The 16,536-nt window shown below is 45.3% G+C and overlaps 1 protein-coding gene across 3 annotated transcripts in view; it reads right to left on the bottom strand.

Moving 5' to 3' along the window:
- The window catches only part of snx15 (sorting nexin 15), a 174,958-nt gene that overhangs the window by 57,378 nt on the left and 101,044 nt on the right, over positions 1-16,536 (bottom strand). Inside the window, exons 1-2 of one of the 3 annotated variants that reach the window (XM_069893832.1) lie at positions 14,542-14,718; positions 10,352-10,384 (exon numbers count right to left, since the gene is read on the bottom strand). In XM_069893832.1, coding sequence (XP_069749933.1) covers positions 10,352-10,384; positions 14,542-14,679 — 171 coding nt within the window. In that variant the 5' untranslated portion in view covers positions 14,680-14,718. Of the gene's footprint in view, positions 1-2,867; positions 2,884-10,351; positions 10,385-14,541; positions 14,719-16,536 lie in introns of those variants that run through there. The other 2 variants (XM_069893834.1, XM_069893833.1) reach the window with 2 other exon arrangements.

Here is a 16,536-nt window from a genome sequence, read left to right as displayed (position 1 = left end):
AAATCATATTTAAGTTCAGACAGTAAAGTTAGGTAATTCAATTCATATAAATTATTATAATTATTATCTATCATAATACCTAAAGAATTAATCCGATCAAACCATTTAAATTACACAATATGCCTACAAATTTCAGATAAAGGCATAATCTCACTCTTTTCCCAATTAATTTTATAACCCGATATTTCACCATACTGCTCCAATCTATCATGCAGATTCCTCAGATTTCAAGGGTTGTGTTAAATATATCAAAACATCATCTGCAAACAAATTTATTTTAAATTCATCAGATTTCACCTTAATACCTTTAATATTACTATCTTGTCTAACCATTTGAGCCAGAGGATCATTAATCAATGCAAATAGAGCTGGTCTACTTAACGTAAAAGGTGAAGATATCTGTCAGAACCCTAGCAGTGGGACTTCTATACAAAGCTTTAATCCAACCAGTAAATTGAATTTCTCCAAAACTTTAAATAAAAAACTCCACTCTACTCTATCAAAGGGCTTCTCTGCATCGAGAGAAATAACCATGGGTTGGTCAGATTGCTCCTGAGAAGCACTGATTAAAGAAATCAACTTTACAAGATCATCTGCTGAATATCGATTTTTTAATAAAACCTGCTTGATCGACATGGATTAAATCTGGTAAATATTTAGCTAACCTATTAGCTAGATCCTTTGCTACAATTTTACAATCAACATTCAATAAGGAAATAGGTCCATAAGACCCTGCTTTTAATGGGTCCCTATATATCTTTCTTAAGAATGACTGTAATAAATGCTTTAGAAAAAGAATCCAGAAAAGAACAAACCTCTGTCGCCTGTTTTAATACATGCATCAGTAAAGGAATTAATAAGTCCTGAAATTCTTTACCTGTAGATGTTCTCGATGGTAGGGAGAGTTTTACCTGTGATATCCTGGCCTGCATCCATTACCTTTAGCAGGTCTTTTTGCCCCCATACCAGGCCGAGATGCAGCCGGTCAGCATCCTTTCCACCACAGCTGTACAAATATGTAGATTCTTCCTTTCCACCCCCATTTTCCTGCCTTCTCCTGTAAACTTTGATGTCTTCACTAATCGAGAGCCAATCGCCCACGAACACTGAACCTAACCTGTCACTCAATTCAAGCGCTGGCAACTTCCCTGCACTCTTTAAATATTCTTACACAAACCTCCAAGCAACATCCACCCCCCTCATGCCATTTGCTGACTGTTATGGGGCAATAAAGAATCCTACAAAACAAGGGCAAAACAGACTACGAATTCAGCAGTTGTAATAATAAACAGTGATTTCAGAGATGGCCTCTCCACATCTTGGGCCTGGATTTGAATCAACCCCCACAACACCAATGAATAATGCGGATTTCTCAAAATTTAAGAAAGAATCACCATTCAGATGGCAAACGCAAGCAACACGATACCTAGGTATACAAATAAATAAAAACCTCGGCCATCTATATAAACTCAATTATTATCCACTAATGAAAAAATTACAAGACGACTTAAAGCATTGGAAAGACTTACCACTAACACTAATAGGAAGAATAAACTATATTAAAATGAACATTTTCCCAAGGATTCAATACCTATTTCAGGCATTGCCAATACACTTGACATAAATTTTCTTCAAGGAGTTAAAGAAAATAATAAGGAAATTTTTATGGAAAGGGGGGAAACCGAGGATAGCACTAGATAAATTAACAGAACGGTATAAACAAGGAGGCTTACAACTGCCAAACTTTAAAAATTATTATAGAGCCGCACAATTAAGATACCTATCAGATTTTTATCAAACAAGGGAAAAGCCAGATTGGACTAGATTAGAACTAGATAAAATAGGGAAGAAGATACCTGAACATATATTATATAAATGGGATGAAAAATTGGTCCAATGTAGGAATTCTCCAGTATTACATCATCTGCTCAATATTTGGAAGAAGATTCATGTAGAAAGGAATAAAACAAATTACCAGCTACCAAACTAATACTGATGCAAAATCAGCTAATCCCTTTTACAATAGATAACCTTTCCTTTAGAGAATGGGAGAAAAAAGGGATCAAAAGAATAGAAAATTGTTTTTCGGGAAATAAATTATTATCCTTTGAACAAATGAAGGATAAATATAATATAACTCACGATACAGTGTTGGCATACTACCAACTGAAATCCTACTTGAAGGACAAATTGGAAGCAGTCTGAGGTTACCAGAGAGAAGTAATTTTGAATATGTGATTACAGACACAATGATAATCAAAAAATTTGTAACAAACATGTATATTAAACTACAAGAAAAGGAGAATGAGGAAACAAATGGTAAAACTAAACAAAAATGGGAACAAGATCTAAACATAAAGATAAAGAATGAAACATGGGAGAAGTTATGCTCAGGAACTATGAGAAATACAATAAATGCGAGGTTACGCATGATACAATATAACTGGATACATAGGCTATATATTACACCTCAAAAGTTAAATAAATGGGATCCAACAGTATCTGACAGATGTTTTCGCTGCAAAAAGGAAATGGGAACAACAATTCATGCAATTTGGACATGTGAGAAAGTGAAAAAATTTTGGGAAGATCTAAACCAGATATTAAATAAAATCACAGAATGCAATATACCAAAAAAACCAGAGATCTTCCTCCTAAGTAACATAAAAAACAAAGAATTTGGACTTGATTTGGATGGTGCACAAAAAAGATTTGTTATGATAGCCCTAGCTGTAGCAAAAAAATGTATTATGTCAGTCTGGAAATTAGAAGATAACTTGAGAATACAACAATGGTATATAGAAATGAATAAATGTATTCCATTAGAAAAAATAACATAATTTAAGAAATAATTTAAGAAAACCTACCGTGGACATCTACCACCTAAAATGACAGAAGGAGAAGAGAATGAAAAGAACTGACTCAGTGGAATTTCTTGTTTATTTTTATTGAGTGACAACATTGTTTGATCGGTTTAATATATCTTATTTTCTGAACTTTAAATAAGTGGGAGGGGAGGTAGGGAGGGAGGGAGGGGAGGAGAGGGAAGGGGGGAGAAAACGACACTGTATATATTTAAGAAGGAAAATGTATGTATCTTGATCTATATGTTTTATAGTGTGAAAAATAAAAATTTAAAAACAAAAACCCCCGCAACACAAACTTGGTTAAGTTTCGCATATTACAACCAATTCTTTCCCTCAATTCCCCTGTTACCATCCCATCTGCTGCCAGGGCCTTTCCCCTTTCACCCTTAACCCCATGTCCTCTAGTTCTTGCCTCATCCACCCTCACTGGAAAAGCTTGCTTGAATTTACTCCCTCAGTGGGTTTTCAAACTTTTTCTTTCCACTCACATTTTTTCTTTTCTTTTCTTTGGCTTGGCTTCGCGGACGAAGATTTATGGAGGGGTAAATGTCAACGTCTGCTGCAGGCTCGTTTGTGGTCGACAAGTCTGATGCGGGACAGGCAGACACAGTTGCAGCGGTTGCAGGGAAAAATTGGTTGGTTGGGGTTGGGTGTTGGGTTTTTCCTCCTTTGTCTTTTGTCAGTGAGGTGGGCTCTGCGGTCTTCTTCAAGGAGGTTGCTGCCCGCTGAACTGTGAGGTGCCAAGATGCACAGTTTGAGGCGGTATCAGCCCACTGGTGGTGGTCAATGTGGCAGGCACCAAGAGATTTCTTTAGGCAGTCCTTGTACCTCTTTGGTGCACCTCTGTCATGGTGGCCAGTGGAGAGCTCGCCATATAACACGATCTTGGGAAGGCGATGGTCCTCCATTCTGGAGACGTGACCTACCCAGCGCAGTTGGATCTTCAGCAGCGTGGATTCGAACTTTTTCTTTCCACTCACATACCACCTTAAGAAATCCCTATGCCACAGGTGTTCTGTGATTAGTAAGGGATTTTTTAGGCTGGTATGTGAGCTGGAAGAAAAAGTTTGAAAATCATTGTTTTAATCGTCCTTCATTGACTTGTTATATGCATGGTTTCAGAACTCCAAAGGAAATGGCTCAATTATAATTTTTCTCAAGTCAAATATTTCAGTAACAATTGGGTCTAGAGCAGTGGTTCTCAACCTTTTCTCCCCTCACTCACAGAACACTTTAAGATTATATTATATATTGGTCGTCCTTCAGTTTGAGGAAGATACATTGTTGTGCAGTTCATCTGTGGACACGAAGGTGACTCTGCCATCCCAGTCTGGAAGTGATGGTCCAGCATGGGGGCGTTATCATAATGGTGGATGCTATTTCGTGACACCGTTATTGGTTTTCCATCAGTTTTTGGCACCGCCTGAGTTTGAAACTGGCTTAGGCTTCATAGCACAGAGCTCGCCCGCATGACCTATCAGCAGCCGCAACTTCTAGTTCTCCTGACAGGATGCCACAGTAGCATAGGGTTTCCTTCACAGCGTCTTTATAGATCTTGCATGGACAACCTTTGGGTCTTCAATTCTCTGCAGAGCAGCTGGTGAGGTGGTCGTCCATTCTAATGATGTGTCCCACCCATCTGGGTTCTGATGATCAGGGACTCAATGCTAGTGGACTTCAAGTGACCCAAAACCTCCAGGTTGGAGGCATGCTCTTGCCAACAGAAGCCAAGGATGGAACGGAGGGCACTTATGGAATTTCTCCAGTTCTTTGATGTGACGTCGTTACAGAGTCCAGGACTCACATCCATATAGGGGAGAAGGGATGACCACAGCTCTGTAGACTTCCAGCTTTGTGGAGATGGCGACATTGTGTTGATTGAGCACTTTGGTACACAGCTCCCCACCCCACACCCCCAGAGCCTTGCTGATCCTGGAGACAATCTCTTTGTCCAAAGACCCATCACTCGAGATGCACTTCTCCTGAACTTGTCTCACGCCAAAAACCTCTAAGGAATCCTTTACTAATCACAGAACACCTATGGGGTAGGCGTTATGTGAGTGGAAAGATATAGTTTGACATTTACTGCTCAATCTGAACCCCTTAGAAATTACCCCTTTCTCTCAGATTTCACCCTGACATCAAATTCAAATTTTTCCCTCAATATAAACTATTTACAATAAAATTCTGTACAAAAAACTGTGGTCTTTTTGAAACATTAGTGTCACACTTGTTCTCTAATTTGCCATGTGGCACTGTTGATACAAGAGTAACGGCCTCGTCATTACTCCCCCTTCCTTCTGTGGTTTGTGGGGCTTCCCCTCGGTCTCAGTCCCTCAATGCCCAGTGACAGATGATTCTAGAATGTGGTCCTTCCCCACAGTGCCCTCGTATTGGCTGCTCCCTCAGCACGTATTACTACAGCCTGCTAGTCGACAGCATTTCAGCACCAACACCTCTGTGTGCTGGAAGACTGATAGATTTTGGATCTGCCTTGGCTTTTGCCGAGTCGATGGTCCTTCAGCACCTCTAGACGTCTGTCTCCAGGAATAGCCCATAGATCAGAGAGTCCTGTCACGCTGCCACTGGGGATGAACCTTGACAAGGACCTCTGCATCCTTCTCTACATCCTCTTTGCAAATTTGCATTCAGCAAGGGACAGCGCAAAAAGTTGTTTTTAAAAAAAATGATAAAGGACTCAGTTGTCACGAGAAACTAGGAGAACCCGGTGGGTCGATCAGCAACTTTGAAGGCTGAAGGTGCAAGCTGTTGCTTCAGGAGAATTATAGGACAGTGAGCCTTACATCAGTAGTGGGCAAAATGATGGAATCCATTATTAAGGATGTAATAGTGGCGCATATGACTAGCAGAGAAGGGATTGGACAGAGTCAACATGGATTTACAAAAGGTAAATAGTGCTTGACAAATCTATTGGAATTCTTTGAGATGGTGACAGGTAAAATAGATGGGGGATAGCCAGTGGATGTGGTGCACCTGGACTTCCAAAAGGCCTTTGATAAGGTCCCACATAAACGACTGGCATGCAAAATTAAGGCTCATGGGATTGGGAGCAAGGTATTGATGTGGATTGAGAACTGGCTGGCAGATAGAAGACAGAGAGTTGGGATAAATGGCTCGTTTTCTGAGTGGCAGGCGGTGACCAGTGGGGTGCCACAGGGATGTGTACTGGGACCCCAGCTGTTCACAATTTACATTAATGATCTAGATGATTGGATGTAATATCTCCAAATTTGCAGATGACACTAAGCTAGGAGGGGTTGTGTGCACTGAAGAGGGGGGTCAGGAAGTTCCAGTGTGATTTGGATAAATTGTGGGACTGGGCAGATACATGGCAAATGCTCTACAATGTGGATAAATGTGAGGTTATCCACTTTGGTCATACAAACCGGAGGGCAGATTACTATTTGAATGGCAATAGATTAGGAGATGGGGAAGTGCAGAGAGACCTTGGGGTTCTTGTGCACCAGTCACTGAAGGCGAGCATGCAGGTACAGCAGGCGGTTAAAAAGGCAAATGGTATGTTGGCCTTCATATCAAAAGGGTTTGAGTATAGGAACAAGGATACCTTACTGCAGCTGTCCAGGGCCTTGGTGAGACCACACCTGGAGTATTGTGTGCAGTTTTGGTCGCCTTATCTGAGGAAGGATGTTTTTGCAATGGAGGGAGTGCAAAGGCGATTCACCAGGCTGATACCTGGAATGGCAGGAATAACCTATGAGGAAAGATTGCGCAATTTGGGATTGTACTCGCTGGAGTTTAGAAGATTGAGAGGGGATCGCATAGAGACATATAAAATTCTAGCAGGACTGGACAGAATGGATGCGGAAGGGATGTTTCCAATAGTGGGGAGTCCAGAACCCGGGGCAATGGTTCGAGGATAATAGGCAACCCATTTAGAACCGAGATGAGGAGGAATTTCTTTACCCAGAGGGTGGTGAATCTGTGGAATTCATTGACACAGAGAGCAGTAGAGGCAGGTTCATTGAATATATTTAAGAGGGAATTAGATATATTTCTTCAGTATAAGGGAATTAAGGGTTACGGAGAGAAGGCGGGGACAGGGTACTGAACTTTAAGATCAGCCATGATCTCATTGAATGGCGGAACAGGCTCGAAGGGTGAATGACCTACTCCTGCTCCTATCTTCTATATTTCATGATGTAGACTGATGCACTGAGTCCTCCAGTGAGGTTGGGAGCATTTTCCTTCTGGACTAAATTTAGATTTAGACGTTACAGGCCCTTCAGAGTCTGTGTCGCCCAATTACATCCAATTGAATGGTGGGAGTACCAGAGGAAACCCACACAGGTCATGGGGAGAATGTACAGACTCCTTCTGGACAGTGCCAGATTCGAACCAAGGTCACTGGTGCCGTAATAGCTTTGGGCTAACTGTTACGCTACCAATCCCGCCCCTATGGCACATATTCATGAAATTGTGTTGAAACCCCAAATAATGCCAATTTAGGGCATGAATTTTGGAGCCTTTATACTGGCGAATCATTTGTCTCATAATTGTCAGAGGCCAAAACGTAATTTGTACTCTTCATATTTGGTTGGACGTAGCCGAAGTGAGCGGAACAGATTAGCACAACGCTATTATGGCCTTAGCGACCTAGGTTCCAATCCCGCGCTGTCTGTGAGGAGTTTGTGTGTCCTCCCCGTGTCTGCGTGGGTTTTCCCCACTGTTCGAAACATACAGGGATTGTTGGTCAATAGGGTGTAATTGGGCAGCGTAATCTTGTGGGCCGAAAGGACCTGTAACTGTGCTGAATATCTAATTTATAAAATGCCATTTTAAACCGCGCAAGGGCAGTGGTTAAAAAAAATTTAAATGGCGATGTTGCTATTATGGCAGTGCTACCACGGGTGCTGGCTCACAGAGAACAGAGACAAAGTAGTTCCCCGGCATCCAACTTCCGTCAGCTTCGCGCTCTCTTTAAACAGGTGTAAGGGTCAGCGTAATGCCTCTACAGCGCCAGCGATCGGGTCCTGGGTTCGAATCCCGCGCTCTCTGTAAGGAATTTGTACGTTCTATGTGGGTTTTCCCCAGGGGCTCCAGTTTCCTCCCACCATTCGAAACGTACAGGGGGTTGTAGGTTAACAGGGTGTGATAGGGAGGCATGGAATCGTGGGCCAAAATGGCCTGTTACAACCTAAATTTTTTTTTAAAGTCGATGATGGTTCTATTTAAAAATGGTGACTGCGGGGTCTGCGCCCACACTGGTGGTGCCTATGATCAGCTGCCTCCATGAGGGGTTGCAGACTCCGGGGAGAACACCCCCTGCTCTTAAGAAGGACAACCAGAGGCGACAGAACGATGACCGTGGCGGTGGACCAGTGGCTGAAGAACACATACAGGCCGGCTGTTGGTGACTTGAGGCGAGGAACCCGCGCAGGCTGAAGGGGATTTCAGGATATGAGAGGGTGCCGAGGGCACTGAAGGTTTCCTGATGGTGTCGGAAGTTCAGATGTGGATCTCTGTGGATTTCTGACAGTTTGGACTGGACTCTGTGTGGCTGTGGGGACTGCGGCAGCACCGGAGGCGAATCCACAGACACCCCGTGACTCTGAGGGGACTGTTTTACTCCTCTCTCTGTAAGAGGAAATTTCTGCTGTTGACAAATATGTCTGCCTTACGGCAGACCAAAGCAAATTCTGTGTAATATTGCACTGTCTTCGTTACGACAATAAAGGAGGGGTTGGTTTTCACTTTGCGTAGAATCATGGAGAGATGCAGCACAGATACAGGCCCTTCCATCCATTAGTGTAATGTCAACCATTAGTGTAATGTCAGTTCTTTTATTATTCTCCTGTAGTCGTCTGCTACGAAGAAACACACACACTCAGTGTGGGAGGTTAAACCCTGACCTTATTGAGGCTGGAAATGCTCCTTTTATACAGTTGGAGTTCCCGCCATTTGGTTGATTGGCTGACATCAGCCGCATGAATAACAAAAACAGGACTCCCACCTGCAGGAACATTCCTGCATATGAATCCCCTTCTTCCGCAGCCTGGTGTTGTTCTGTTAGCTGGGCAGCCTGGCCAACCCCATTTTAGGGCTGCCAGTCTTGTACTGCCCCAGCTTCCAACCGCGCCAGTTTGCGATGCTGGGGTTCATGTTAATGAGTTATGCCACTGTTTATTACCGCGCATTGTGCCAGCCCGATCTCCATGGTTGCGGGCCGCCACACTCCCTTAATCGCATTGGCCACCGGTCAAATTCCCCTGATTATGCCACTGGCCTTGCCTCTGGGTGCTGTGGGACTCCCAGATTTCACTTAAATGCAAATCCTTTTTATTTTAAATGTTAGTCGGGTCAATATGAAGAGTGAGGAAGGTTAGGTGAGATTAAAAACTAGAGGACATGAGTTAAGTGTGAACGGGGTAATAATTTAAAGAGAACATGAAAGGGAACTTCACACAGAGTGGTCAGAAAATGGAATGAGCTGCTGGCTGAAGTGGTGAATGCAGGCTTGATTTTGACATTTAAGAAAAATTTGGACAGGTACGTGGATAGGATGGGACTGGGCGCAATAATAGTTTGGCACAGAGTAGACGGGACTAAGAGCCTGTTTTCAGTGCTGTCATGTTGTTTACTTTGGTTTCAGATTAGTCGGCAGCTCTGAGATGGGTGGGGGGGGGGGTGGTGGAACATGGCGTACACGGTCACAGGCAGGAGGCATAAACTCCACACATAAGCACACACAGCATCTGAGGTTGGGATTGATTATATCTGCATGCATATATGCGATTATTATGTACAAGTATACAATTCTTTATCCGGAACCCTTGGGGGACATTGTGTTCCAAATTTTGGATTTTTCCAAATTTCAGAAAAAAATCCAGCTGCCCCAGATTTAAGCTCACCCAAATTGTGCTGCCGTATCCACCCCCTTCCAGTCGTGCTGCCGTCTCTCTCCTCCCCCCCGCCCACCCAAGTCGTGCTGTCATCTCTCTCCCCCTCACCTACCCAAGTCGCGCTGTCGTCTCTCTCCCCTATCCAAGTCGCGCTGTCGTCTCTCTCCCCTATCCAAGTAGTGCTGCCGTCTCTCCCCCCCCCCCCCCCCCACCCTGCCCAACCTAGTCGCATTGCTGTCTCTCTCTTTCCCTTCACTGTACAAGGAAAAAAAATGCCGGTCTTTGGAACTTTGCAGATTTTAGATGTCCGGATAAAGGATTGTGTACCTGTACTGCGTATTGTGTGTGCACAGTGAGCTGGAGAAACCTGGTTATGTCTGGCTGTGTGTGTGCAGTCAGATGACAATGAAGTTGCATTTGACAGACACATGTATAGGAAGGGTTGAGAAGGATGTGGGCCCAACACAGGCATGGATGATGGGCCAAATGGTCTCTTCTGTGAAGTGTGACTCTAAATGCTGCAAACACTCAGCAAGTCAGGGAGCATTTGCAGATCAAAGAGAATTTGTCAGAATAACACAAGCTTCACAATTTTTTTTTTACCTCTTTGACATCTGGTGTCTTCTTTGAAATAATCTAGGATCGAAAGAGAAGCAAAAGTCAGGGTGAAGCAAAAGTCAGGGTGTGCGTTTCAGATTTATTGTCAGAGTTCACACATTTCATCATATACAATCCTGAGATTCTTTTTCCTATAGGTGAGACAGAATTACCACGGATTGGTAGTGCAAGAAAAATGTACTCAACGTACACATGTAAATAAATAAACGTACAGATTGACTGTGAGAGGGAGGGGAAAAAAAAATCAATGAAGTGCAAGAGTCCTTAAATGAGTCCCTGATTGAGTCTGTTGTGTGGAGGGGTGGCAGCTGTTCCTGAACCTGGTGGTATGAATCTTATGGCACCAATACCTCTTTCCTGATGGCAGCAGTGAGAACAGAGCGTGTGCTGGGTTGTGTGGGTCTTTGGTGATTGCTGCTGCTCTCCAACACCAGTGATCTCTGCAGATGTTCTCAGTGGTGGGGAGGGTTTTGCCTGTGATGTCCTGGGCCATTCCATTATCTTTACATTCGGGGGGTACAGACTGTGATGTAGCTGGACACCACAATTTCCACACCTCTGTGGAAATTTCCCAGGGTTTCCAATGTCATACCAAATCTCCACAAACACCCAAGGGGGATACACTTGCTCTCTCTAGTCCAGATATTAACGCCTCCTGGGCACAAACTTTCAAGACTAAAGTTGCCCAGGTGTTGGGCAACACCAACAATGATGGGTACAGAGTTATTTTACGGTGTTTAATTGAATGAGTAGGAATTTTCTGTCATGTGGTCAACTAACTACAGGAAAGATCTCAATCAAAAAGTGCAAATGCTGGAGGAACTCAGCAAGTCTCGCAGCATCCAAAGAGGTAAAGATGTATTCCCGTCGTTTCAGGACTGAGCCCTTCTTCAAGGAGTAAACATAGAAACATAGAAGATAGGAGCAAGAGTAGGTCATTCGACCCTTCGAGCCTGCTCCGCCATTCAACGAGATCATGGCTGATCTTAAAGTTCAGTACCCCGTCCCCGCCTTCTCTCCGTAAACTTTAATACCCTTATACTCAAGAAATATATCTAATTCCCTCTTAAATATATTTAATGAACCTGCCTCTACTGCCCTCTGTGGCAATGAATTCCACAGATTCACCACCCTCTGGGTAAAGAAATTCCTCCTCATCTTGGTCCCAAATGGTTTGCCTATTATCCTCAAACCATGGCCCCGGGTTCTGGATTTTCCCATCATTGGAAACATCCCATCTGCATCCATTCTGTCCAGTCCTGCCAGAATTTTATATGTCTCTATGTGATCCCCTCTCAATCTTCTAAACTCCAGCAAGTACAATCCCAATTTGCGCAATCTTTCCTCATAAGTCATTCCTGCCATTCCAGGCATCAGCCTGGTGAATCGCCTCTGCACTCCCTCTATTGCAAGAACATCCTTCCTTAGATAAGGTGACCAAAACTGCACACAATACTCCAGGTGTGGTCTCACCAAGGCCCTGGACAGCTGCAGTAAGGTATCCTTGTTCCTATACTCAAACCCTCTTGATATGAAGGTCAACATACCATTTGCCTTTTTAACCGTCTGCTGTACCTGCATGCTCGCCTTCAGAGATTGGTGTACAAGTACCCCTAGGTCTCTCTGCACTTCCCCATCTCTTAATCTATTGCCATTCAAATAGTAATCTGCCCTCTGGTTTGTATTACCAAAGTGGATAACCTCACATTTATCCACATTGTAGTGCATTTGCCATGCATCTGTCCAGTCCCTCAATTTATCCAAATCACACTGGAGCTTCCTGATCCCCTCTTCCGTGCACACAACCCCTCCTAGCTTAGTGTCATCTGCAAATTTGGAGATAATACATCCAATCCCCTCATCCAGATCATTAATGTAAATTGTGAACAGCTGGGGTCCCAGTACACATCCCTGTGGCACCCCACTGGTCACCGCCTGCCACTCAGAAAACAAGCCATTTATCCCAACTCTCTGTCTTCTACCTGCCAGCCAGTTCTCAATCCATATCAATACTTTGCCCCCAATCCCATGAGCCTTGATTTTGTAAGCCAGTCGTTTATGTGGGACCTTATCGAAGGCCTTTTGGAAGTCCAGGTACACCACATCCACTGGCTCTCCCCCATCTATTTTACCTGTCACCATCTCAAAGAATTCCAATAGATTTGTCAAGCACGATTTACCTTTTGTAAATCCATGTTGACTCCGTCCGATCCCTTCTCTGCTAGTCATATGCTCCGCTATTACATCCTTAATAATGGATTCCATCATTTTGCCCATTACTGATGTAAGGCTCACCGGCCTATAATTCCCCAATCCATGGGTACCGCGATCCTGAGTCTATCAGGATGTAGATTATCAGGCCCTTAGGATTATCAGGCCCTTAGGATTTATCTGCCTTCAATCCCATCAATTTCCCCAAGACCATGTCCTTAGAGATACTGATTTCTTTCAGTTCCTCCCTTGCATTAGTCTCTATCTTTCTCAACATCCTTGGGAGGTTATTTGTATCCTCTCTTGTAAAAACAGAAAGTAAAAATTTAATTGGTCTGCCATTTCCTTATTCCCCATTATATACAGTTGGCCTTGATTCCGACTGCAAAGGACCTACTCTGGATTTCACCAATCTTTTCCTCTTGACATATTTATAAAAGCTTTTGAAGTCGGTTTTTATATTTGCTGCAAGCTTATTTTCGTAATTTATTTTTGCTCTCTTGATTAATCCCTTTGTCCCCCTTTGGTGCATCTTGAACTGCTCCCAGTCTTCGGTTGTGGTACTTTTTTTGGCCAATTGATACACTCTCTCTTTGGACCAACTGCTGTCTCTAATTTCCCTTGTTATCCACGGATGAGTCACCTTTTTTGGTTTATTTTTAAGCCAAACCGGAGAAGAGTAAACAAAGAACAGGAAGGTCAGGGGGAGGAGTCCAGACCAACAAAAGGGATTAATTGGATAAGAGGAGAGTGGAGAATTGATTTTGGCTCTGTGAAAAGAGACAGAGGGGAAAGAAGGAGGGGGAGAGAGAGTGCTGGGGGAAAGGTGACAGGGGAATGAAAGTGGGGTGGGAGTCGATGTTAATGCCATCCAGTTGGAGGTTGCTTAGATGGAAAATGAGGGGGTGTTCCTCCAATATGCGGGTGGTCTCAGTCTGGCAGTGAGTAAGACCATAGACATATACGTCAGCAAGGGAATGGGGAGGGAGAGGGGCAGGTAGATAGGGGAGAGAGAGGAAGGGTTTGGAGGGGAGGAGGGGGAGGCGGAGGGGAGGGGGAGGCGGAGGGGAGGGGGAGGCGGAGGGGAGGGGGAGGCGGAGGGGAGGGGGAGGCGGAGGGGAGGGGGAGGGGAGGGGGAGGCGGAGGGGAGGGGGAGGCGGAGGGGAGGGGGAGGCGGAGGGGAGGGGGAGGCGGAGGGGAGGGGGAGGCGGAGGGGAGGGGAGGCGGTGGGGGAGGGGGAGGCGGTGGGGGAGGGGGAGGCGGTGGGGGAGGGGGAGGCGGTGGGGGAGGGGGAGGCGGTGGGGGAGGGGGAGGCGGTGGGGGAGGCGGTGGGGGAGGGGGAGGCGGTGGGGGTGGGGGAGGCGGTGGGGGTGGGAGCGGTGGGGGAGGGGGAGGCGGTGGGGGAGGGGGAGGCGGTGGGGGAGGTGGAGGCGGTGGGGGAGGGGGAGGCGGTGGGGGAGGGGGAGGCGGTGGGGAGGGGGAGGCGGTGGGGAGGGGGAGGCGGTGGGGAGGGGGAGGCGGTGGGGAGGGGGAGGCGGTGGGGTGATGGGGAGGCGGTGGGGAGATGGGGAGGGGGAGGGAGATGGGGAGGGGGAGGGAGATGGGGAGGGGAAGGAGATGGGGAGGGGAGGGAAATGGGGAGGGAAATGGGGAGGGGGAGGGGGAGGGAGATGGGAAGGGGAGGGAGATGAGAAGGGGGAGGGTGAAGAGGAGATGGGAAGAGGAGGTCGAGGAGAAAGAGGGAGGAGAGGGGTGGTGGAGTGGGAGGAGGAGATGGGAAGGGGAGGAGGAGAATGGGGAGGGGAAAGGAGGGATGGGAAATGGGGAGGGAGATAGGAGGGGTGGAGGAGTGGGAGGGGAAGGAGAGATGGGAAGGAGAGAGGAGGGATTAGAAAGGGAGAGGAGAGGAGGGAGGGGGAAGGCCAGGATCGACGCGTGTGGAGCAGTGGTAGGCCCGACCTTACCCGCGCTGTGACTCGGTACTCGGTGAAGCCCTGCATGTGCTGCCGCGGCTCCGACACCCGGTACTCGGTGAAGCTCTGCATCTGTTGCTCCCGCACCCCGTACCCGCGGCACTCCGACCACTCCCGGTGAAAGGCCATGCTCCCTTCTCAACACGCAGGTGCAAACCCCTAACCGCACCCGCCAGCGCGCAAGCGCACCAGCGATCATCGCCCGACGAGGTCACCAGTTCAACCGCCGGCACTGAGAACCCTTGCTTCAGTTCAGCAATTTGGTGTTTGTGGTTCTTCATTCTCATTACACTTACCGCAAATTTATTTATTTGGTTTGGAAAATTGCATTGAAATCTCCTGCATAAAATCCAGTTTATTGTCATCTGATTGCACGTCCAACCTGACAGAATAGCGTTCTCCTGTCCTCGGTGCAAAACACGCAGACACACAACCAGACATAACACACAAGTAGACCAGACCAGCAGCAATAGAAATTCGCCAAGAGACTTACTGTTTTCCTTTTAAACCAATATATTAACAACAACTAATAATATAACAGCTCATCTAAACTTAATCCCCAACTATGCACGAATGTGTGTGTGAAGGGGGGGGGGGGTGGGGGGCAGTGGAATATGCAAACCATTACATCTTAGGCACAATTCTGTGAAGTCAGTTCACAGTTCAGTCTTAGAAGTCCTATGTTGAAACTCAGGCTTTTAAACTGATGCCCAGAAGCAATCATGAAGGAGGTGGGAGAGACGGGAATGCAGAAAACGCACAAATCCTGGTTGCGTTTCTTTAAGAGAAATGTCCTTTCATACAAATGGATGTCACAACTCCCCTTTTCCTTGCGTAGGGGAAACAAAATGTGTGACTTCCACGATGCTTGCAAAAACCCCAGCACTGGTGAGTCAAAGAGACCTTTCTTTTGCTCACAGTGGTTCAATAATGCCTCTTCAAAAATCTTTCCTTTGATCATGGTGGGGTTCAATAATTCCCCTCACAGTGGATCCTTCAAAGTACTCAATACTTTGATTTATTCAGGCCAAAATGCCAAAAGCTCTATTTACAACCCTGTCCTTCTGTGATGCCACATTCAGGGAATTATGGATCTGTATTTCGGAGGAGTCACGTGATGGAGTAGTGGCCGGTCAGGGAATTCCAGCCCTCTCCGGAAAAGTTAAAAAAAACACACAAAACACAAAGGTACAAGATTAAAATTTAAAACAAAGGTGAGAAGAAAATGGCAGCAAAGAGAGAAAAGTCGAAAACAACGGGAAGAAGAGAAGAAGAAAGAACGTTGGAAGAAGAAGGTGAAGGCCTTACCTGTCCGAGGAGGCCCGCCGCAGAGAGAGAAGCCCGCTCCCTCAGGTCAGTGGAAGTCCCAGGCTCGGGACCTCAAAAATGGCTCGCAGAGCCGAGTAAAAGTGCGCAACTGCGCATGAAAAAAAACACACTGACGGGAGGGGGGAACAGCTGCGGAGTCGATATCCACAGCTGAGAGAGACACCTGCAACACAGCAGCAGGTGCAGAGCATGGAAAATAACGACAACAAGAAAGAAGAGGGTAAAAAGAAAACAAGAAAACAACAGATGGTCAACCCAGAGGAAGAAGAAGAAGAAGAAGAACAGAAAGAAATGGAAGAAGAAGTGAAAGGCAAGACAATGGATATATCTTTTTTTAAAGAATATAACGAATCAGTGAAAGAATGGCAATTACAAGAATTTAATGAGATAAAAAGAAGAATTAAGAATGCAGAAGAAAAAATGAATAAAATAGAAATGGTCATATCAGAGGTAGGAAAAAGAGTGGATAATTTGGAAAAACGAGAAATAATCATAGAAATGGAAGTAGAGGATTTAAAAGAGAAATTAGAAGAATCTAATAAAAAAGTTAAAGAGGCACATGAGCTGTTAGCTCAGAAAATAGATATAATAGAAAACTATAATAGAAGAAATAATATAAAGATAGTGGGCCTTAAGGAAGATGAAGAAGGAAAGAAT

This window comes from Narcine bancroftii, chromosome 8, assembly GCF_036971445.1.
Source record: "Narcine bancroftii isolate sNarBan1 chromosome 8, sNarBan1.hap1, whole genome shotgun sequence".
Taxonomy (NCBI): Eukaryota; Metazoa; Chordata; class Chondrichthyes; order Torpediniformes; family Narcinidae; genus Narcine; species Narcine bancroftii.
Note: the sequence above shows the minus strand (reverse complement) of the source record. Positions and strands in the feature narration are given on the sequence as shown.